This window comes from Sylvia atricapilla, chromosome 4 (genome assembly GCF_009819655.1).
Source record: "Sylvia atricapilla isolate bSylAtr1 chromosome 4, bSylAtr1.pri, whole genome shotgun sequence".
Lineage (NCBI taxonomy): Eukaryota > Metazoa > Chordata > Aves > Passeriformes > Sylviidae > Sylvia > Sylvia atricapilla.
The window spans coordinates 49,883,850-49,908,407 of NC_089143.1; the positions used below are offsets into that span (position 1 = coordinate 49,883,850).

Here is a 24,558-nt window from a genome sequence, read left to right on the forward strand (position 1 = left end):
AGATTTTTAATTAGTCTAAATCTATGTGCTTTCAAGATTCTGTCATTATTTTAAAATTCCAACATTGGCTTTTTGGCTTATCTTTATTCCTAATAGTTCACTTGGCACAATAATTTATTTGGATTGGAAAAATAATATGAGCCTTGAGGGCTTGAACTTTAAATCCACTCCCCTCTTCCAAATTTGGGTGTCACTTTAACGTGTAGTTCAAGGAGAAAAATGTATTTAGGTTAAGGAGATCGTTTTCCTTGTTTTTGTGCATGAAATAGGGCAAGCCATCTTGCATAATATTGTATCATTACATGCTCACTTAAATTTTGTAGAATAATACTATGGGAATGAAGACCATTATATCCATTAACCATATTTATTCCTTTTCTGTTGCTGTGTTAATGCAGTAGAAAGTGATTTGGTTTTGTTCTGGATATAATTTACCTTAGTCAACTTACTAAAAAAACCCCCACAATTTCCTTGTAAACCGAATTCTTGGAATCATTTTAATACATTAGTAGATAATTACCGCTGGTTTACATAGTTTGACTTCAGAAATTAGCTTTAATGGGAGTAAAATTATTTAAATTGGTGATGAAATACAATTATTTCTAGGAAAAACAAGTTTTTATACAGAGTTAATATAAAAATGTTTCAACAAAAAGTAGAAGCAAAATTTTATTTACTTTCACTTAATAATCTTTATACCTTTTAGAATCTTTCTCTTTTGTGCATAAAATCTACTTTTAAACAACTTATCCAGCACAATGGAAAAACTGAAATGACTTAAAAAAATTATTAACCAAAGCACGCAATACATCTTTATATAAATTGTCAGCTGTCATCTTGGAAAAAGGAAAAGCAAAGACAAGGTGTAAAATTCACTGATGACTTTACAAGAAACCTTATAAATTTGCTTTAGTGATACTGGTCTTTGTCCAGAGCTGGTGCTGATGAGAGAATCCAAGGCACTGGAAGTGCAGCAATGATCCCAGAGCAGTCTCAATGCAGGATGGGCTGGAGCCTGAGGGTGTCAGGGCACAGCTGGAACACGTGTGGGATGCCAAGCAGAGGAAAGTGATGTGCAGCTGCTGGAGAGTCACCCTGCAGGTAATAGAGAAAAATGCCTGTTATTCAATAGACTGGTCAGATTTGTTTAGAATAAGATCAAACTGTATTTGTTGAAATGAGTATGAGAGAATCAAAACCACTCTCTTCCTGCATGTCACCCAGCTGGATATTAATTCCCTTATCCTCCTCCTACCTTGTGAAGGAAAATGTGATTCTTAGCTCAGTTAGCTAAGAACTTTGCACTGGAGTTGAAAACTCAACTGTCTGGAGAGTTAAAACATGAGCAATAGAAAGGTAGGTCTTGAATGTTTATCTGCAATTTTTTGTTACAGTCAAACACTCAAAAATCTCCCTGAAATTAGTCTTTAAATAAGAAATGGTTTCTTTGAATCAATCTGAAGACAGAAAACAGCAAGAAAACTATGGAGAGGCCATAATTTGCAGAGGAGGAGAACCTTGCAGTTTGATGTGGATAATTCACAAGCAGAATTTATTGAACGTTCTGGAGAAATTGTATTTGCAAGTTCTCCCACATCTAATCCACCTCTCTCCCACATAATTATTTTCTTAAAGTGACAGAAATCACCTATTCTGATCCCAGGGGTAATTCCCCCTCTCCCCTTGCATGATTCATCTCACTTTAGCAATCTGGAATTTATAAGCATCTCTGATATTACCCATTTTTTTTTGTAATAGTTTTCTCCAGCCTCAGAGCTTTTAAAATTCAAAGCTTTTTTACTCATTAAGTGTAGGTGACTTCATCTCCACTCAAGGAAACAGCTCCGTTAGGAATGCCCATGTAGGAGTTAAGCTGCCTCTTGAAAGAGGAGCAATAGTTTTTCATTTTTCAGCTCATAAGACCTTTTTTTTTTGTTCTTATGAGGACTTTTGAAGAGGGGAGATGTGAATAAGTGATTCAGAGGATAAGCAGCAGCAGCTATTAAGCAGAGATAGCAGCACCTATTGTTTTATGGTGTGGACACTGCACTCGAGTGAGCAGGTGGCTCCAGAAATCAGACATGGACACAGTTCTTGCAAGAAGCAACTTCCCTCTCCTTCACATGAGAGTAGGGTGGTAGAAGAGACCCCATTAAAGATAATCCATTTTCTGGTCCAAAAAAATAACAACACACTGCAGTCCCCTCACTTGGAAAAGTTGGAGAGGCAAATTGAATCACAGTCACTTAGCTAACAAAGCCTTTAAAATTACAGTTGTCTTTAGGAATTGCATCAATTTGCTACTTTGAACAAATATTACTTAATATCATTACATAATAATACCAAAAATATTAATGCTATAAGAATATCTTAATATAATAGTAATACAATGAGATATAAATGGAAGCACACAGGTATAATAATTAAACCCCCCCAACTATTACGGAGGTCATTAGATGCCCCAAACCCAACACAACCATTGGAAAATTCTGCTGTTTATGGAGACACTATCATCACCTCTAAGCTTCCCACACTGAAATGACCATTGGTCTTGTGTTTAGCCTGGACATGTTGTACCTATGGCTTTCAACTTCAGTCAATATGTTTGATACTGCTTGTGAAATCAGGATGTAGGACTGGACTCTGATACAGTTTTTAGGTGCATACCCTGCCTTAGTGGCAATAACTGGGAGGAACTCTCTTCAGCTGCACCCACAAGTGAGCTCAGTGTCTCACTGCTTGCTAATCTGCCCTGCACTAAACAAAAATAAGCTGGTAAAAAGGAAGCTGTAGTACAAACCAGACTGTGTGATGATAATGGCTTATCTTGCGAAATCAGAGCCTCTGTCTGAGATGGACTTCCATCCTCCTGTTACACAGATGCACTCTGATGGAAAGTACCTCCACAAGTGTTTGTTTCCATGACAAATATTTGTGTGTGTGCATGCATCCAGATACCTGCTCTTACCTCGGGTAATTAGGCATCTGTTCCTTGTCTGTTGGGCTCCTAGTTGTAGACTAAAAAGAAAAAAGATGCAATCAATAACCATTTAAATCAGTAAGTTAGGCTTGTGCAAAATATCTTTTGAAGTTGAATTATTCATTCCTACAATGAGTCATTTTTTTGTACTTTACTTCACATATGAAGACAACACATGTCCCTGGGAGCAGGGGAGCAAGAGACACTCACAGAAATAAACAGTTGTTGTGTGGGAGAATGACATGAGGTGGATTTTGTACAAATCTTACTCCCAACAGCAAGGCTGGTCTCTCTTGGTGGCAATTAGGAGAGGTGAGAGATACATGGATATTCATTGCCTTGGTGAACTCCTGTCAGCAGTGGGACTGTGAGCTTGCCTCAAAAAGACCTGACTTGGTGACAAATAAGTAGGAAACTGATTTTTGTTATTTTCTAGATTTAAACTTTGAGCATCATGTGAAGCTCAAGAAATTGGAAGTCAGTCAGTCTAAAGATGTTCCTTCACAAGCCCAATGGACACTATTATAAACTATCAAAAGTAAGTATTTTCAAGACTAGAAGTCCTGACTGAAATACTGTTGAAGCCATGAAGGAAAAAAGCAGGGTTTTTTTTTACTTCCTCACTGTCCAAACATATAAAAGCTTGTATGTGCTTCAGGATCCCATGTTATTTCAACTTTGCTAAGTTGACTAAAGGAGTTGTAATGCCTGTGAATCCAAATGCCAAAATTAGGGTCCGTCTTTTTTCATGTTCCTGTTGACCTAGCAGAGACAGCAGAAATTGGTGGTTGTGCTCAAAAAAAGGGGTGTTTTTTAGTTTTCAGGGAACTCTACTTAGATACAACCTGCAAGCTGGAGAGGCATCAACTGATGAATAAGCAATCTGTTAGGAGCTGGGACTAAAAACAAGGCACTGATGAGGGCTGGGGAATGAAGCCAGACATTTTGGATAGCAAATGTAATCAATAACCTGCCAGTTTGTTGAATGTGCATAGTGCTCTTCTGGGTGTTTTTTTGGATCAAGATGGGAAAGAGATTTGGTCTTTGGCAGCAAGCTGGGCATCTACAGATTTGGAAATCAAAATGTGGAAGAAGAAATTCTGTGGAGAACGTCTTTACTGCAGTGGATTACCTGACTACTTAGAGAACCTTACAGGAGCAGGTCAGTATTAAAATGTCAAGTGCAGCAGCTAGTAAAGTTGCCCTTCTTGACAAGGAAGGCCATTTTCAGTGTCAGTACCTACTGATTTTAACAGCTAAGAAATAAATGCTTGCAGTTGAGTAGCCTGTTGAAAAAGCTTTGACCTTTCCACAGCAGGCCACTAACCTTGCCAGTCTTGCCAAGGAGCCAAGACTGAGCATATGCAAAGACTGAATTTCTCATTTGTCCCATGGGTATATTTGTCTTTGGAGGACTACTAAAACATCTAACATATTTTCCAAGACCTACCTTCAGCCATTATAGAAGTTGCTGGCATTGAAATAATAATGGTTGTAGTAACACCACCACCAATAATAATAAATCAAGCTTAACATTTACTTAATGCAGTATTTGTCTCCTGAAGTCCAGCTGAGTTATAGATTGTCCTCTGTCTTGCTCATTACCTAGCAATGAAGCAGGGACACCTCATAGTCAGTTCTTGCTGCTATGCCAAGCCTGGAGAAGAGAGCATCAGTCATTTCCACTTTTGATGAGGGACCTGGCACTTCCCTCCCTAACAAGTTCAAGGCTCTGCAGAGATTAGCTATGAGGGGATAGCTAACTACAGGCAATTCAAACCATTTTATGTAGTTTCTGCAAGCTTGTGCATATTTTTAGGGGCTGGATGACTAAATCTGTGGGATGTGACACACAAGGTGCCATAATATAGCTGCAATAGTAGGCAGATTTTGAAATTCCATGTTCAGAAATGACTAAATGAGAATCACATAGATAATTCAAATGCCCAGTGATGTAGGTAGGCATCATATAGCTTTTAAATATTCCCGACGTGCTAGGGAAGCAAGGATGTGGGATGCACGTGAAAACTGGATTGTTTTTTTAGAACTTTAAAGGAAACTTGTCTAGTAATCCTTGCCTAAATATTGTCTCAGCTGCTGCCATTTGTTCTGTTAGTGGACATGAACAAATCCAAGACTCTCCAACCTTACCTAAGCCTGCTCAAAGATAAAGTTTCCTATGGACAATAGGCTACTTCTAGTTCAGTACTTTGGTGGTGCACCCTGAAAAACCTGGGCGCCTGAGACTTAAAAGTGGAGCTTTTGTCCAAAAATCTTCTATGTATTTCCCTGAAATTTTATTTAAGGTATTTGTTTTTGTTGGTTTTGGCCTGTTGGCTAACACTTGGGGAAAAAAAAATACTGTCAATGTCTACATATCAGACCAGATGTGTGCCAGACCAGTACTGAGCTAAAGCATTGTCCCTGCCTGTACTTTCCACAAATGACTGTTCTTCATGCCTATGCCTTATTTAGTTTTCTTAAACAGGGTTTTGTAGATATTTCACTCCAAGAGTGAAGGCAGAACCTTTTGGTTTGCAGGTTGGTTTTTTTGTAGGGCATTATTCAGTCCTATACTAAACTGTTACAAAATGAGACATGAACTTTGAGATAGCATCAAATGCTATAATGGAAGACTGAAATTAGTGCCACTCTTATTAATAACTTCACTACAGTGGAAGCAAGATCAAACTTATCAAGAAACTAAAAATTGTGTGTCATACTAATTTCTAGGAGATATTTTCCTTTCCCATTAAAATAAAATCAAATTCTGTTTCTAACAGACTTCAGATGTGATCTCTTTAAATCCTCAATCAAGACTTCAAAAACTGTCTATGAAAAACACAATCCAAATCCTGATTTCAAACATGGATTCTAGAGAGGGAGGCCCATGTTTTTAAAGGGCAGGGAGAGTCTGTATAGACATATAAAAACTAACATTATCTGAATAAATCTGAGGACTGCTGACATTCACACATACCAATTTACTACATGGCATGTGAAACAAGTGTCTCTCAAATGAATGCTCTCTGGTCTGCTTCCTTAGGAATTTCAAAGGAGAAGAGAAAGTGATTGTCATTTTTGTTTCAGGCAATTTATATCTGGACATAGAGGTCCACTTTCTGTGATCTTTGTTTACTCTTGCCATTGATATGCTTTCAGTTCTAGAGGAAGTCCTTTTTTTCAAGCACTGAAATATTTGATTTCTCTTGCTGGACACAGACCATAATGATTCTTCCCCCTGTATTTCTGCAGTGCAGAGCTGCTGAATTATATGCATCACAGGATGTATGACACTGTAACAGGGCAGTGAGGTTAGGATCAGAAGGGAATATAGTGATCATTATCTGAGTTACTGGATAATTTCACAAAATTAACAATTCTGCTGTTGATACTACATTTCTGCTGGTGTGATTCAATAATGGACTCTGGAGAAGGAGGACAGCTACAGAGGTAGGACTGCTGCTGTGGCCTTAAAATGAAACCCTACAGACAAATATTTTCCAAGAGTCACCCTTGTGTTCTCATGAGTTGCAGTGATCCCAAGCCCTCAGGCTCTGATCACCTTATGAAGGCTTTTGCTCAGGACATTGCCCTGCTCCCAGCCACAGAGGATATTAAAGCTGAAATATCTGGACTGAAAAGCTGCTACTGGGCCAGCAGGAATTTCCCTTAATTAATTACAGTACTGCAGAAGTTCACATAAATACAACGTTGTCTAAGAGAATAATGAAAGCAGTACTGTGCATTATTTTTCTCTCTTGCAATAAGGAAATAACACATTTAGGTGATAATTTTAAATAGAGATAGACAAATGGTACTAAGTCCAATGTGAAAAACCACCGATTTTCCTTTCAGTATAGGTCCTGAAGTTTACAGAAATCAAAGGCCTAAAACCAATACCATCTAACAGATGCTTTTTGTAACAATAAGAGAAAACCATTTATGGGAAAAGCAGATGCTTTATACTATTGTAGATAACATTGAATCACAAAGAGTCATAGGATATTCTGAGTTGGAAGGCACCCAGAATCATCACAGAGTCCAGCTCCTGGCCCTGCACAGGACAACTCCAAAAATCCCCTTTTTCCCCCAAAAAGGGAAAAAGGCATCTTAAATCACCAATGATACAGTTTTAAATAATGATCACAATACTGCCAAAAACTGCTGTAGCAGTAGAAAGTTCATCAAGAATTTGCAAGTTGATGGCTGATTTACAAATAAAATATTGAAGTCATCAAGCAAATTGTTCTAAAGAAGCCATCTACCCAAATTGTGATGATGCAGTAGGAAATAGGCTACAGAAAAGCTGAGCCACAGAGACTTGGTAAATTTTCTGCCCCATTAACTCGCAGTGAGTTCATCTTTGGGATGAAATCTTGACATTGCTGAAGGCCTGATTATTCTAAAATAAATGTGGTCAGATACAAAAAATGTTCATTACAAATTCAATGCCTAATCCAAAAGGGATTGGATGAGACTCCTGCACTACACATAACAGTTCAAGGCAGCAGAGTCCTTAAAGGCAGAAAAAGAGCAACTTACCATTCAGGTTTTCATTTTCTTGTCTGTTTCTGATAGTGGTGTCTCTAAGGTGATGCACTTTTTCCTTTAAGTAAAAAAAAAAAAAAAAAAAAAAAACCAACCAAAAACAAAAAACAAAAACATGAGCATAAAAACAACAGCAGAAATCAGTAATGGAAGTTTACTGTAGAAATTGTATGACACCATAAAAAGCTGGATTCTTTAGCTTTCTGAACACCAAGTATTTGGAAAACAAACCCTTTGTATGCTGGAAAACAATTTTAAAACACTGAAAAATATTTTGGTGCTAGTTTTAGCACTTTTACCTAAGACTCTTGTGGAGTTATCCCCACCAGAAGTGCTTTTTCCCTCAAAAATCCAAGTGAAGGACAAAAAACTGCAGTGACAGCATGAAGTCAGTTCATCACATTTATAGAGAAGCAAGAAGAAAAGACTTTTCTATGGTACAAAACCAAAGAAAATCACACATGCAATGCAGGGTAAAAAACGCCACTGCAAAGTAGCTTTTCCCCTGAAGCACTGAAACAGGCCAAGTAAATCTTCCTTGAAATATGGGCATCTATAGTTCATCAAAAAAAACCCAAAGACAAACTTACAACTTGGTGCTGCTATCATGGCACACATTAGATATGCTCTTCCTCCACAAGAAATGCCCCTGAGAGCAATACCAGCAATTCATCCGCACGCTTGGCTGCAGATGGATTTGCAAAGTGGCATCCTGGTTCTGTGCTGCTGGTGCCCAGCTTGGGAAATGGCCCCCCAAACTGTTCCAGGCCCTTGCACTTTTGCTTCTAAGCATTCCACTGTGATCACAAAGCTCAGACTTTCTGGTAGATGCAAACACAAAGAGCACTCTCCTTGCTGGCAGTATCTGATAGCTCTTCACTCTGCAAAGCAGCAGACTAGCTTTGCTTTTCCTCTTTCTACTCAACGACAACAAGAATTATTTTGTTAATGCATGACCTCATATAAAATGAGGGCATAACCTCTTCCTCCATGTGTCTTTTTAGAAGTAATTAACAAACCTCCTCTCCATGACTTGCAGCTTTGATGCAGTTCTTTCAGTGACTCAGTGTGTGGGCTTTTGTAAATTCTGTTTTTGTGCACCTCAATTTGTTGTGACAGGTAGAAGAATTATAAAAGAAAGGCCTCATAAAATCAGGCCTGCTCTATTAAATTAATAGCTAGCCTGTCATCTCTTCTAAGTGTAGTTAAGCAATTTGCAAGTTCCCATGCGAAAACAATCTTGGTATGAAAAGTTCGTTAACACAATGACATAGGTTAACACAGCTTGGTTTTTAGTTAAAGAGGAAGCAGTTCCCTGTAAGGACCTTGGAGTCTCCTTTGGAGAGGACAGGGACCTATCAGAGGCCAATATTTAGATATTGACACGTTGTATAAGCACTGAGGAAGCTGGATGTGCTTTTGTGAATACACCTATAAAAAGCTGAGCTGAGCCCAGGAAGCTCTTTTCCTTCCAGCCTGAGGAGCAGGTAACAACTGGGCCCCAGCAGCTGCCCTGGAGAGCAGGCTGGGCCAGCCAGGCTCTTTCCTTGACAGATGGGACTTACAAAGCACTAACCCTTCTCTGAGTGAGAGAAAAAGAGTGATTGAAATGTACGGAGACACAGCATGAGACAGAAGTCAGTGAAGAGAGAGTGAAAGTCCCAGGCTGGGAGAAAGGATTGAAGAGTTGCCTAGTTTGGGCTGGACTTCACTTGTGAGGCCATGAAGAATGGACTAAAATATCCCTGTAAATTAGAGAATGCTTTTTAGGGGGATGCAAAGTTCTAGTCATAACTGTGGACTGATATAGCTGTGATCCAATGGAGAATTTTGAACAGAAGAAGATAAAGAGATATGAAGCCCTTTTGCCCCTAGGGAAAAAGAAGATCTCTGTTTCTTGAGTTGAGGATGATTTTGGAGACATATGAAGAGAATCTTTGTTTTATACTAGAATAGTCATCCTTAAACTGTACCCTAAAAAAACTGATATGCCCATAGTGCAGCTGGCAGGAAAGCTGCCAAATGGGAGGGACTTCTCAGTTTGCAGAATTCCCTGGGTGGCTGCAGATTCATGACATGGGAGCCACCAGAGAACTGTTTCTTGTGGAAGGGCCTCCATTGGAGTTCTAAGAGAGGCTCCTCTCCCTAAGAACTGATGGAAGACTATTTTAAAGTTGTGAAACTGACTGAAAATCCCAGGTTTTGTCTCTTTATGTTGTCAGTGAGAAAGTAAACAGTAGTATGTGAGAAAGAGAAGTGTTTTGAAGGTTTCATTTTTATTCTCATTTTTTTCTTTTAGTGTGTGTTAATAAATCTATCTTTATACCTTTTAAGTCTGAGCCTTCCTTTTCTCCTAATCCTATCTCACAGCAGGAATAAGGGTAAATAATTCCAAGAGACACTCAGATCACTACACTAAATTTGGAAAACACAAATTGGTGAATGTGAAACCACTATACACAACAACCTATTTTTGGGTTGAAAAATAAGTGCATCTGTGTGAACAATAAGATCTGTTCCAAGACAACCCATAAAGGAAAAATGTAAACAACCTGAATCTTAGCATGTACACACAAATCACCTTCTGACCAAAAAAACGAAATAATAAGGAAAGTATCAGCCAATAGGTGTTGCACATGAGCTCTGTGAAAACTGTATAAAATAAGTTATGTGAATAAAGAATTGGCTTTTCCCACATGAAGCAAATGGAGTCTTGGCTAACTTACTACAGTATCAATTTACTGCATACATTGAATACAAAGGAGTTGTAATGTAGAGCATTGCCAACAATTGTGGACTTCACCGAGTATATTCAACCCTTTCAGACAGGCATAAAGCCTGATGTAAGTTAATGTATTTTAATTGCTAGAATAAATGTATGTTATAGTCATGTTTCTGTTAGTGACACTGCTAATAGCACATTTGGTTTGTTTGGTGACAAGGTTTATGGTTTCATGAAAGATGCACATCATTCAACAGTTTAAAACACAAGTCTTAGGAGACCAGCATATTTAACTCTGGATTTTAACCAAACTCAGAAAACCTCTCAAACAACAGTGGAAATGGAACCATAACCACCAAGCTCCTTGGGAAGTCAGATTTGCATATAAATCATTATTATTACTTTTGACCTCATGCAGGAGCCAAAACACATGAACTTGATTACAGAACATCTGATCAAGATTCCTATCAAGTAATGAATTTCAAACTCATACCTGTTGAGTGGATGGTAGTCTCTGCTTTTTGTTCTGCCACTGTTTAAATCTGTCAAGGGCTTCATCCACAGAAATTTCCCCCTTTTTCACCTGTTCCTGCAAGTGGATGAGTTCTTCCTGTTCAGGAGGGATCTTGTGTTCCACAGTGCTGTAAGTTATGGTCTCAGTGTAGCCTCTGTGTGCTTCTACAACAAAATGCACAAAGTAAGAAATGCAACAGATCAGTGAGGATACTACTTCTACTCTTTGGCAGTAGAGCAGCATTGCAAACATTTCCTTCATTACTATTGCCCTGGTCCATGGATTTTCCATTAGTGCTGGTTCATAAAAGAATTTCCTTCTAGCACTACAGTTACAGTACTGACATTTTAAAGGAAACGGTTGCTATATAAAATATCCACAGTGCCTTTTTATCCCTTTCTTCTCCAACATCATACATTACATACCTCAAAACTTGCAGATGAAATTTGGTCAGGAAGCATCTTGAAATTTCACAAGACTGCCTTCTTCCAAGGAAGGAAATACATTATTGAATACATTGCAGCAACAAGGAAACACTGCAGCCCAGTGTTCCTGGAGGTTATGATACAGCTGAAGGGAGATGTGCATTATCAGATTCATAGCTTAGCCCAGGGAGGTGTAGCACTGCTTCTCCCAGGATACTGATACTGCAAGGGCTGATCCAGAAAACATGAGCAGTTGTGAAGCCGCAGTTCTGAGCCCTCTATGAGGTTGTTGCACATTTCACTGCATGGGAAGTGGGGCCAGCATAAAAGTTTAAACCATCAGCATGATTTGGGTCAGTTTTTCTGTTACATCAGGCACCACTATCTTCATTTCAAGCAAGGAAGGATTGTTCAAAGGGGTACCATTAATGGAATTTATAGTAGTTACTTTGTAATGTGCTACAGCTCAAATAACAACTGGACTGCCACAAGTAACTAATTTTATATGCATCTTGGGGTACCCAGGAGAGAATGGTTGCTCTCCCCACCTCTGTCTTTCCATGGCTGGAATTACTGCACAGGTGAGCCCTCCTGTCCTTCCTTTTCTTAGCTTTTACCACAATCATGAAGGGAAACAGAAAAAGTGTAAAGTAACTCTCACTCTACAAATCTTTCCTACAAGACTATAACTTTTATTTTTTTTTCTTTAATCTGACCTCTTAATGCTGCAATACCATTAAGGATATAAATCGTAGGTAGCAAAACAGATGCTAAGTCACCCAAAATCAAGTCACAGCAAGACTGTGTTCACTAGTTCTACTGAAAAATATCAAGGCAGTTAAAGAGCTAAATTAAATTCCATACCAGGATTCCTGGCCTCGCAGTATGTCCTGCTGTTGTCACTGGTCACACGACAGGCCCTTTGCTGAAACACTGCAACAAAATTCAGAATATAAGGAAGTTGAAAAATGGCAATGTAAACTATCACACCTTCTCAACGAAGGAAGGAAACGCATAAAGGCAGGCTGGAATACATTTTTTGTTTTAGTCTAGAAGTATTTTTCAACCCTCTTGTCTGTCTAATGTTAATTACGTGAAAAATTGTTCTGTTGCACAGAATGGCAGGATTATCGATGTTAGAGAAAACATTACAAGAAGCTTTGAAGAAAATTAAAAGGATTTATCACACTAGCATAGTGCTTGTTTAGAAGAAACAACAGGATCTCAGAGTTCTTCACACGGTACAGACAGTAGCCTGTTCCTTTTTTTATGGGGAAAGCTCAGGCAGAAAACCCCCCAATATTAACAGGTGACAATAGTGACACTGCTGAAGAAAGTCTGTGTGTATATTTGTGCCTACTTCATTTCAGCACTAGAAACAGCAAAGCACAACCCCTCTGTCACAGTAGCTCATCATTCCCACTCCTGTGAAGTGCTCAGAGTACAGCCAGAATGAATACACCCTGAAATGCTACACTCAAACTTTTGCTGGCAGCATATGTAACACCCAGAAGGGGAGAATTGCTCAGTTTCTGACTTAGCCTGTGTGGCAGTAGCTTTCTCTCAAGTCTCAGTTCTGATTTTTGCTAAACAAACTGACAATCTAGAACCTAGAATAATTCCTGCCAATTAAGTAATCCTCTGTCATCACTGCAATGCAGCAAATGTGCCAGTTCAATGGAGCAAATATTTTCCTGGGGACCAAGGCCCAGGCCAAGGGAGCTCTGCTCAAGCAGCAGAGCAGACACGCTCTCTGTTTATGTCCCTAGCTCAGCCACTGATAGATTTTAACTTTTAAATACTTTTCTCTGTAATTATCAAAGAATTCTACTAAGTACGGTTGCAGTGTTTTCTTTTCTACTTGAATAGTATTTCCTTTTAAGATGAAATTAAAGTAATGAGAGCACAGAGGTAATGCAGGCAGCCTGAATTTTACTGCATAAGGAGGAAAAGGGACATTCTCAACAATGTGCCTGATTGGAAACCACTTTAATTGATAGGCTTTGAAATTTCTGCTGAGTTTTGCAGTGTTGGAGTAATCAGAAATGGAATTACTCTTCCAGTGTAAAGTAAAATTGTTGAAACCACTTTATGGGCCACATCTTGCTGAAATGATTTTAGTTGGCAGCAAGTATTCAGTGTGGCTGAGGTCAGTGAAAACAAACGCCTGTTTCTGGAATGCCTGGAAAGGCAGGAACACTCCACTGTACAACTGCCATAGGTTTAGGAAGAACTCTGGCAATTCACCCTTTCATTCCTACTTTCCAATTACTTATGAACTACTTAAACACAGCAGTGAAATAAAAGAAACGAGTAATCTTGCACAGGGATATATTCCATTGTTTTTTATGGAAGCTAAAGTAAATATTCCTTCAGTAAAGTAATATTAATATTACAAATTTTTACAGTGTCAGAATGTCACAGTCCTTCAAGTAGGGATATATTTATTTTTATTTTCTAGGCCTCTCTGCACAGATAATCTGATTAAAATGTTCCAGTACTTCTATCATACTTACTGTGCACCCTTCAATAACATCCGTATGACCAGAAAGAGAATCCTTTTGGATTTTTAATCATGTTGTGACTGGCTAAAGTTCCTATAGATGCTCGTAAGTCAAAATCTACATATTAAATGTCCTGACCCTATATATGCCATTTAATTTTTGTCTACAACAAACTCCTTTTGCACTTTCTCAGAATTAAAGGAGGCTGAGAGAACTAACAAGTAATTCCACTTCATTCCCTCTCCTCTTTTCAGCTGCTACAGGATACAGATGAAGTTCTTTGCAAGCCCTAAATACATTTTCATGTTTCAAGCACTAAGATCTCTCTTTGGGAATGTAATGTAACCTCAATATTCTTCCAGCAAAGCAAACTCAGAGAGAATGACTGCAATATTTTCTAATAGGCCATGAAACCAGAAGATGACATTTAAAAAGTGGGACAAAACACAAATTTTGTGGCAAATATGCAGAACTCTGGGAAAATCCCTACTGTAAGGCTTGGAAAGTGAGTGGGATCCAAGGAACTCTGAATTGCCTGTTCTATCTCAGACTAACTAAAGATGTTGTTTTAGGCTGTCTGCACATGCAGGTAAATAATGCTATGAGGCTTGAAATCTGGTCAATATTTTCATGATTAGCACCACAAGAGGATTAGAAACATTTGAAATCTAAGTCTTGTGTGTATAATTCGGAATTAAGAAGACCATTTTACAGAAACAAACTGCAAGAAACTGTGGTGAGTATAAAGGGCCTAGAAAAAGAGAAAGAAAGTTTTTACAATAGCTGCAGGTTGACAAAAGGAACAGGAATTTGATTTTCTGAATTAATTGAAGTTCTAAGACAAAGCTGTAATGTTAAGGAGTCACACTATGACATTTCAAAAATTGCTTCATGACATAATTAAGAAACACAGGAAATCAAAACACGGGAAGAGTTAGATTATGGGAGAGAAGAACTCATATCAGCTAAGAGGCAATGATCAACTAAGATATGGTTTCTAATTTATATTTTATTCATCTAAACTATGAGGGATGTTGCCTGATTTGTTGAATTGGTAACATCATCTCTAAAAATGAAACCAGAGTTTCTACTATGCACTAGTGATTCAAACAAAGCTAGACTGATGAAGCTACTCTCTGAAAGAATATATGAGCTAATCATACCTAATACATACTTACTTGACACTTTCAGTAGCACAAACACGAAGGAAAAAAGACACAGTGATTAAAAAAATCCATTAATAAATACCACTGTTTTGAATTCAGCTTGCTTAGGAAATTCAAGATGCATTTATTCATCAGCTTCATTGAGCTGATGTTCCAAACAAAATTATCTATGACTGCTTTCCTTAGGAAACATTCAAAATTAAAATACAGGAAAACAAAATCTTTATATGAACACATGGCTAAGTGATAATTCAAATTAATTAGTACACTAGGGTTGCACTTAGTAACACAACTGAGTTGCAAATTACAGTGGGTTTGCAAACTGCCTCCTTGTTCTTAGTAGGTTTTTGCTTCATTCATTTTAGAATCGTCATGTAATTAATTCATGATTAATGGAAGAATGGAGGAGGAGGGGTGAATTGCTGGTTAGGATATATTGCAGGGAGATACTCCAGTCTTTGTCCACTCAATTTTTTCCACATTATTTAATCATTTTAACATTTAAATTGTGCATGCATAGTACCTAGGCAAATAAATCCTCCAAGTTCTTTTTTTCTGGTAGGGATTGGATTGTAAATTAGATGTAGCACAGCAAGAGATGACAAATACACAGAGAATACTAAGGAAGGAATATAGTAGAATGATGCTTATTATTCAGGAGATGAGAACTCTGCAGATGTTTGTTCCCATCTTTTTAGATCTCATTTTCCTTTTGTCTGTTTTGTTTGCTAACATACTGAACATCACTCAGCATGAGGACTCAAGAGATGTCGTCAATGCAATGCTAACCAATAAGTTTTGTAAGAGATGATTAATGACCCAAAATGTATACAAAATATTTCACATATTCAAAATTAAAACAAAAAAAATTCCAGTGACTCATAACATGAAATCACTTAAGGAAATGGGACCTTGTAAACAGACTTTTTTCTTTTCACAAGGCAAGGCAGCTGGGCATGGATTAAAAGCATACCATCATGGCTCATGAATTTGATCTAGCTAGGTCCAGGCGTTGTGGAGGAGATGGCTATGTGGTGAAAGGTAACAAAGGCTCAAGTCTCAGAAGCTGTCCTGTGGGGGTAGCATCAGTGTCTGGGTACATCTACACCATGACAAGGCAAAGGGAAAAAGACTGAGCAGTTTTAAGCACATCAGTGCAGGAAAACAAGTGACCACATTTACACTGGTACAGGAATTCTGATCAGGCCTAAACAGGGCAGTCTGACACTCAAGATGTTTTTGAGAACACACAACAGTCATTTCATCAGAGTAAAGACTCAGTGATGCCAAATGCACCTGCAGAAACACCAACCTGCCATGTTGTTTCCTTACGTTGCCGGGACTTTTCAGTGACAGCATCACATCCACTCATCCCAACTTACACAGCCTATTGGCAGCCTCTTCCTTCCACAGCTATTTAGCTGGCTGAAAATGAACCACTCCATTTTCTCAGACCAACAGCAAAATGAAAATGAATTGTGGTGTAATGACAGTGTGAAAGTATTAATCCAAAATTGAACTTATGCTCACCAGCAATTCCCTTCACAATTTGCAGTGAGATTCTGAGTCTGACAAATATGAGCTCAAATCTCTTAATATACCAGCAACTTTGGTCACAGAGGGACCTCAGGAGACTTTACAGAGATGACTCCCCTACACTGAAACAAGATAATAAAAATAATACCAGAACCCCCTTCTTACAGAAGGCGTAAAGAGTGAGTGAGAAGAGGCACCAGTGATTAGTTTAAGGTGCTGCTCAGAGGGTGGTGTCAGTGTCCTGTGTACCTCAGTACCACACACAATGAAAACAACTCTCACACCTCTGCTCTTGTGAGAATTTTAACTTAGTGGATCATGGAAGCTGGAAGGCCTCTAGCAACATACTCAAGAGTATTTACTCCAGCATGTAAAACGTGAATATACGTCTTTAGACCCATTTTTTCTTGAGTAGAGAAAAGCAAAAAGGGAAGGACTCTCTAAATGTTTTTACTACAAATATGCTATTTGGAACAGTTTGGTTTGCAGATATATCCCATAAATATTATTTTCTCTATGCACCTTATTCAGTACTTGTATCAATCTACCAAAGTTCAGATAGCAAAAAATCTGATTGAATGAAGACAGGGGGTGAAGCTGGTACACCACTCCCAACTAGGTCTGTAAAAAGTCTGTCAGCCAAACAGTGCTTCCTAGTATTTCATTCATGGAAAAATCACCTTTAAGTTAGGAATACATAATGAAATTCATCTGCAGTGCAGTACTTTATACTCACTGTAGGAGAGTACTACAAAATCCTCTGTGGGACATAAATGTTTTGCAATTTGCCTGGCCTCTGAGGCTTCACTTCAGAAACCCCTGCTTTAGAGCATTTAAACAATTGGCATAATAAGAATTACTGACTCAGGATGTGATCACTGTATTTCCCAGTAATCAGCCTGATAAGTTTCCAAGACACTAACAGTTCTGTTCTGGGTTTTATTTATCCACTTCAGTGGGCTTATGCTGTCTACTCTGTATGTGAGATATTCTGCTTCCCTAAAAATATCCACTGGATGCTACTACTTCTGCATACCCTGTGATTTTGATGAGCAATGAGAATGTTATTCTCCACTGGAACAGTAACTGAAAAATATATTTTTCCACTTCTAATTTTTAACCCTAAGGTGAGGTCCCACAAACAGCCATCTTTAAATAGCAAAATGTTTTCAGTGTACAGAAGGGAAATAGATTCCTTCAAGGATTTCTGAGAGATTTGCAAAGAAATAAAGGCTATAGAATAGGAAATTTATGCTGTAGTAGGGCAGGTATCCTTGCTGCAGAGAAACTCTTTCATACTAGTGGTCTGTGATAAGAGGTAAATGACTAAACCAGGACAGTAATGTAATCCTCAACCCTGAAGGAATCCTAGTGGGTCAGGCTTCAGACATGGCAGGGGCATTGCAGAAAGGCATGCATCTGTCATGCACCTACACTGAGGACTTTGGTTTCCAGCTTAATCAAACTTGGTTTCAATAGGGAACATTAAAATTGCACTCTAAACTGAAAACACAACACCTTCAGATGTTTATTTAACAGTTGTTTTGGCAGCAGACAATTGAACAAAACACTGAAATAACCTTCAGAGGAATACTAAGCACCTACGGAATGTAAGGGAGCACAGTAAGTGTGCATACCATCTGGATGAGCTACTTGGCACATTGCAGCCCAACTGGTTGATGAGCCTTTCATACACAAGAAAAAGTCCTTGCAGTGGGCCTAAATTAAAGAACAAATGTACTCTCTGTTAATAATGCAGTCTGTTTACCAGTGTTCAATACAGCAGTTTGAATGTTCATAAAATTTGAAAGTATAGTAATGAAACTGAATAAAAGCGATTAGAACAGTTATGTTTTAAATCTTTCAACTCCCCCATGTTTCCCAGAATTTATGTGTCAGCAAATTCAAGGCAGATGCTCAAACTATAAATTGTGGTAGTTCAGTTATGACAACTTGCATCACTGAGTGTTTACTGCCTAAGTTTGAAGTGTAGATCTTGCTGTGAAAGTGACTCTTGTCAAGTCCAATGTTTGCTTTCTATAGATAAACAGTTTCCCTATCCTGTTCTGCAGTGGAATAATCTACAAAGCAGGCTGAGCAGGCTTTCTGCCCAGCATAAACTTGATATTCCATGTATTGGAAAGCTGCTTATTACAAAGAAAGCTATTTGTTTGCCTTCTTGTTTGCTACTATTCTCATGGAAGCACCACCACTTCGCTTAAAGGAGAAGATACTGTGTTGTAATGTCCTGGCCTTCATTCAATGTGTGGTGAAAGCACTCATGGAAATTCAGCCATTTGATTTCTCCAGATGGATATAAAAATGAATTTAGAAGAGTCACCTGCATGCAATCCAGGAGGCAAAAGGCACTTCTGCTATGCAATGCTTACTTCTTCCCCAAATAAATGAGCCCATCTATGGGTACATGAAGTTCAAGAAAAAAATCCTCTTGCATCTCTGCATGGCACTATCACACCAGCCTCTGCAACCCTTGGGGAATGAAGCTTTCCATGAACTCCCAAAGTACATGAGGATCCATTTGTGAGCAAATGTGTGGCCTTAACACAGCCCCCCTCAGTGCATCAAACTCTATTCTGTTTTTTCACAGGACCTGTGTCTTACTGAATGCCAGAAGGGAACAGTTCTGAAGATCAACAAGAACTGTGCAGTGAAGACAATCTGTTTCTCACAGGGATATTAAATAATTTGTTTTATAAAGTAAAAGGTATTCAGCAAATAGAAAGTGAATACAGAGGAGGGAAGGATGGCTCAGTTAAGTAACTAATAGTTGCTCTGCAGGACAGGACTTCTCTTTCCAACAAAGCCCAAAGGTCAGACAAGCCATTTGAGACAGCAATCTAACTTGTAATGCCTGACATCAGAGTACTGACTAGACACAGTAAGGATTTAATTTCAAGTTCTGAGAACTCATAGTGGCCACTGAAATCAATGGTGTCTCTGCTTTGAATAAGTAAAGTGTTACGTAATGCTGTTCACCTCATCTTAGGTACTTCATACTGGGCATCCCCAAAACTCAGTGGATGCAGAATCAAAGGGTTTATAACAGGAGGGTCTGAAACAACCCAGGGGGCCTAGGAGCAGGCATGAATTATATTTTAAAGAAAATGAAAAACACTGAAGTTTTTTATACTCACCCACTTTAAACAATACATGAAATGAAAGAAAATATCTGAGATAAATACCTGCCTATGGCTATTACTGTATTGCAATGTTCCTGGCAGGGAGAAAGGGTAAAACTACCTCAACTCTAACTTTCTGATTATTTGCCTTTGCAATATCTGTCATGCTCTTTTTAATATAACAGATGAAAACAAACCCCAAAACTATCATCAATTTATTTCCTGGATGAAAAATGTGTATATGCATAACTAGAGTATTTTACACTGCTTAAGTTGTAAAGGAAGGGCTGCAGACACATGCAGATTTTAATGATGGACTGGAATCCAGTTTCCTGGTTCATACAGATGAAGCAATCTTTTTTAAATCAAATACAAGCAGTCAAAAATAATAAATTGGAAATTGGGATGTTGGTGGACTGGAGAGGGAATTTTTTAACCAATGTGGAGGAAAAAATTGTGAATCCAAGCTGCAAGAAAAAATATTTCAGCTGAAGACATATCCTTTCTGTCTAAAATTTCATTAGCTATCTCAGAATCCCTGGACAAAAATGAGATGTCCTAGGTCTGGAACCAGCAGGATAGGTAGGAAAACAGAGACCCGAGTGGTCAGCTGAAGCTTTCTTGAAGTGTCTCCATTTTTCCTCATGTATTGTGTAAGCAAAGGAATATGAGCCAGAGGCTGATTCCACAGAACTACTGGAAGATAATTTGTCTACCATGACACACTTATGAAAGTAAAGGTAAAAAACTTGTGTGTGTACATATGAATATATATACCTGGTGAACCACAGCCCCATCAGAGCAGTTCCTCTGATAGCATGTCTGCCTTAGCTAACAAACAAAGCAGAAACATTCCAGTGCAAGAGAAGACAGCAAAAGTAATCTCCCAAATAAAGCATCTCCACTAAGGAGATGCATCTCCAGCCAAGTCACTGGCTTATCTATAATGATGGTGGATCAAGATTTGAGACACTGCTCTAGCAACCTCAGTAAAACAAGTAATTTCATCACTTCTGTGTAGCTGTAACAAGCCCCCTATACCCATCCATCCATTCTTGGATTACACTGTGATGATGCATACTTATACCTCCTGAATATGCTGAAGAAAGAGCGACTAAATGATGAATGCATTAGCCCGTGCATTCTGGCCCTAACCTGGAGTTACACAGCCTCGAGGAAGAATAAAAGAAACCACTGACTGAAGCAGGCATGAAAGAGGAGGTGCTACTCTGTATTTGGTAGGATGTTCTGGGTAGTATTAATTCTGTTTTAGTATAAAAAATGCACAGCATGAAGTACGCAATCTAATGGTATCTTTGACAGCCTATTTTTTTACCACCTATTTTTATGCATTGGCAGGCTTTTGTAGAAGAGGCTGGAGATGCAGGCAGGATGGATTTTGGGGCTTACAAAGAGATCTCTGCAGTATATTCACTGAAGGCCTTTTGTTACTTTCAAATTTGGTTTCAGTCTGAATTGGATTACAAAGATATCTGAATCCCTTTGAAACAGCTCAAAAAATTTTCCCAGTTTTCACAGAAGTGGTAAAAGGTCATAATTTTTCCTTCAAGAAATATAATGATCCTACCTAGAGATGCCCATTTCTAGCATCTCAAATTGGAGAAAAGATACTTGAAAGAGGAATCCTCACACAGGCATTTCTCCCAGAAAAGAGAATTCATCTCATCAGAAAAAAAAAAAAAAAAAAAAAAAAACCTAGGAGAGAGATTTCAGCCTTAAGTAAAACCATTTTGATAAAGAAACTGGAAAGACAGGCATTTCAAATAGCACATTCTACATTGCATTGCTCTAACAGATATACTCACAGCTAATCCAGTGATTCTTCATTTTCTATCACATTATCATTTTTTTAAAAAGCTAAATAAAAACCACGATACTATCTCTGATGCAAACTGAAAATTATTCAGAGATGTGCTCAACTCATTTGAAGGGTGAGAATAGGTTGACTGAAACAAACAGTGTGTTGATTTGAAGGCAGCTGAACAGGGATCTTAGTCTTTTAGGAAGTGTTACAGCTCCAAGAGACCAAGAGGAGGGTCTACATTCTCCCAGAAAATATTGACACGGCAGCAGCACTGACCTTGTACTATGTAGGGAGTGTTCTCCTCTCTGACCGGCAAGCACAGGGGCCGGGGCGCAGGGGCTGGTGGCCTGTTCATGATAAAGGACCTGCAGTGCTTCCTTTTCTCCTCCTGCTCCTCCTGCCCCAGGATGAGGTCGTACACACGTTCATCCAGTGCCACACAGGTGTAGGGGTGCTCCTCCTCCTCGCTGTCCTCCTCGCAGGTACCTTGGTCTTCTCTGCAGCATGCGGCTGTGAGTCCATCAGCCTGTTCTCTTTTACTCCTGTCCATCACAAAATTCCTCTCTGAAAAACGAAGGAATTCTGTTGCATACACAGGGCAAAGAGAGGAGATTATGACTTATCTTTAGGCTTTAGGGTTTCCTAAAGTAGCTCAGAGACCTCATTTCACTTCTAAACTAAACCACTCTCATTTTCAGAGACTTCTGATCATCTAACTCGGTAGAGAGGATGCCCCAAAGGAATAATTCCAACTTCAGGGCCTCCTCATGATTTCACATCAGATTATCAAATGTAGATGCTTAGTTATTAGCCACAAAATAAATGGATTGATTTTGCAGAAATACTGGGTGCCCCAGTTGCTCTCAGGAGCATGTAACTAACATGGTTAGGCCAAGTAAGTGGGATCTGTGGCCCTTGGCATTCTGGAAAGTCAAGCTGTTTGTTACCTGTTGCAAAAATGACTTAAGAATTGAAACTTAAATAAGGAAATGTTGGATTTTGTGTTTCCCACCTCTTCAATAACCCACCGGTTTTTAGGGCTTTAGAGATCTACTGTAGGCCAAGGTGAAAAAGAAACTGAAAAGCCCTTTGCAATGTAGGTAAAATGTATCACCTCTTACAATCTATGCTAAGACAATCCAATCCTCCCTCCTCCAAAAACTTCCTCTGTATTCTATCTGTATGTTCATCTCTCTGTATTCCCTGTACTTCATGTATTTCATAGTACAACTACTCAGAACTTACTTTTCTTTAGTTTTTTCCTTTTATAGCATTAAAAGGCATTGATTTTACAGCACTAAATGGTATCCCCAGTACCTGGGTTTGTTTTGATTTGCCTTAAAACATCCACAAACTGTTAAGAGTTAGAAGCTGTCACTGAGGATGGTGTTCCCATAAATGTTTATAACTTCCTTGGCATGATTACCTGTCTTTCCCGCAAAAACAGTAGACCTGCCTGGAATTGTTGTACTGACTCAGGTTTCCCTTGTGCTGTAATTTAGTGCCTGTACATATGTGTATCTGCTAAACTCAGCTGTGGTCACTTACCAGTGTTTCCAATCCTTTGGCTGCTATTTAAAGAATTACCTCAATCCTTTGGCTGCTATTTAAAGAATTACCTCTTTATGGGTTCAGAGGAGCTAAACAACCTTTGTAGGTGGGATATAATTGTTAATGGGATGTATTAATAATAGTATGTACTATTAACATGCATTCTGACTAAGATACAGGTTTTAAAACCACAAATGGTGTCAATACTCCTGCTATGTATAATATGAATAATATTTTGTTTCCAGGTCACTATGTAAGTTCTGTGTCTTTGTAGGACATTCTTTCTTTTAACTCCCACAGGGGGCACTCTAAGGCCATTGCCAAAACACAAACTTGAAGAAGAGGGGACTTGCCTTCGAGGTACTCCACAGCAACTCCTAAAAGCAAGCAGCTGGCTGAAAATTTGTAGCAGTAGCTCACTACAGCTCCTCTTTGAAAGGAAGCATCATCCTCATCTAGAGGAATTCTGATACCCCATTCCCCAGTAATGAAACCACAGCTAAACACAGAATAATTCAGAGCATGTTTTAAATTTACTATTCCCACAGAAGCATTTTTAGATGAACTCTGCTTTACCAGCACAGGAGTTGGCACAGGACACTGGGAAACTTTCTCTGCTTGTACCCACATGCAGATAGCGAGCGTTTGGCAGAGAGAGTCACATTACTGTGGTGATGTAGCCATATAAGAACTACTCCAAGACAGGCATTTATGACAAACCTACACCAACAAATCCTGTGTGCCAAAACTGATCCCTCATTTATACACACATCCTTTATTTATAATCAACATGCAGTTGAGTGTTTTGTGGGAAGCAAAACATATCTTTAATGTTACTTTTATTCTGCTCCCTTTTCTCTTAGAATTCACTTACAACTTTCTACCTATAGCCATTTCTTCCCTGCACAGTGGAACACAGGATAAACCCCTACCTATAGCAAGCTATTTCTGCCTAATTATGCGAACATCAGAGTGCTTGGTGATGGTAATTTAAGACTCTAATAGGTCACGCCACGTTTGAAAACAGAGTTAACAGTAATAAGCTGAGGAGAAACTGAAAAGCAATTTGTGTGCACACTTATCAGAGTGTCTATGACAAATAAGAAGGTTTTTTTTTCCCTGTGCAACTATTTAAAACTGGTATTTAAACTTGAATTATTTTGCATACTTGCTTTTCCCAGTGAGAATAATTGATGATCATCCCTCTGAAACAGATGCAATACTACTTTGAGTTTCCCATCACTTTAATCAAACCACAACACAAAATTTAGATTCTTACACTGGGGCAGATATATTAAAAAGAGGGAAAAAAGGCAAAGCATTTGTCAGAATTTCTGCCTTTCTTTTCAATCTGCAATATGACTTTTTACTTCTAAGTAACTACAACATTGGCTAAAATGTAGTGAGACACTCTTCTCTCTGCATGGCCACTTTCTGTTAATTCTACCTGTGAAACTTCAAGCTGTGTATTAAATATTAGTAAATATTTGTATATTAAATCACGATAGCATTTAACGTTTTAAAATGGTAAATAATGAAGTCAACTTGACAAAAATACATGCTTCATCTTTATTTCAAGCCTCTCTTGTAAATCCAGTGCACCATGCAGTATTTGGCAGTTCTTTGAGATAGGTGAAGTGAGGA

General features: G+C 38.5%; 1 protein-coding gene across 1 annotated transcript in view; it reads right to left on the reverse strand.

Moving 5' to 3' along the window:
- Positions 1-837: 837 nt before the first annotated feature.
- Positions 838-24,558, reverse strand: part of BANK1 (B cell scaffold protein with ankyrin repeats 1) — a 135,474-nt gene continuing 111,753 nt past the window's right edge. The window contains exons 11-16 of the mRNA XM_066317873.1: positions 21,640-21,927; positions 12,057-12,125; positions 10,747-10,931; positions 7,526-7,589; positions 2,969-3,018; positions 838-1,095 (exon numbers count right to left, since the gene is read on the reverse strand). Of these exons, the coding sequence (XP_066173970.1) occupies positions 3,008-3,018; positions 7,526-7,589; positions 10,747-10,931; positions 12,057-12,125; positions 21,640-21,927 (617 nt within the window). The 3' untranslated portion in view covers positions 838-1,095; positions 2,969-3,007. The remainder of the gene's footprint in view (positions 1,096-2,968; positions 3,019-7,525; positions 7,590-10,746; positions 10,932-12,056; positions 12,126-21,639; positions 21,928-24,558) is intronic.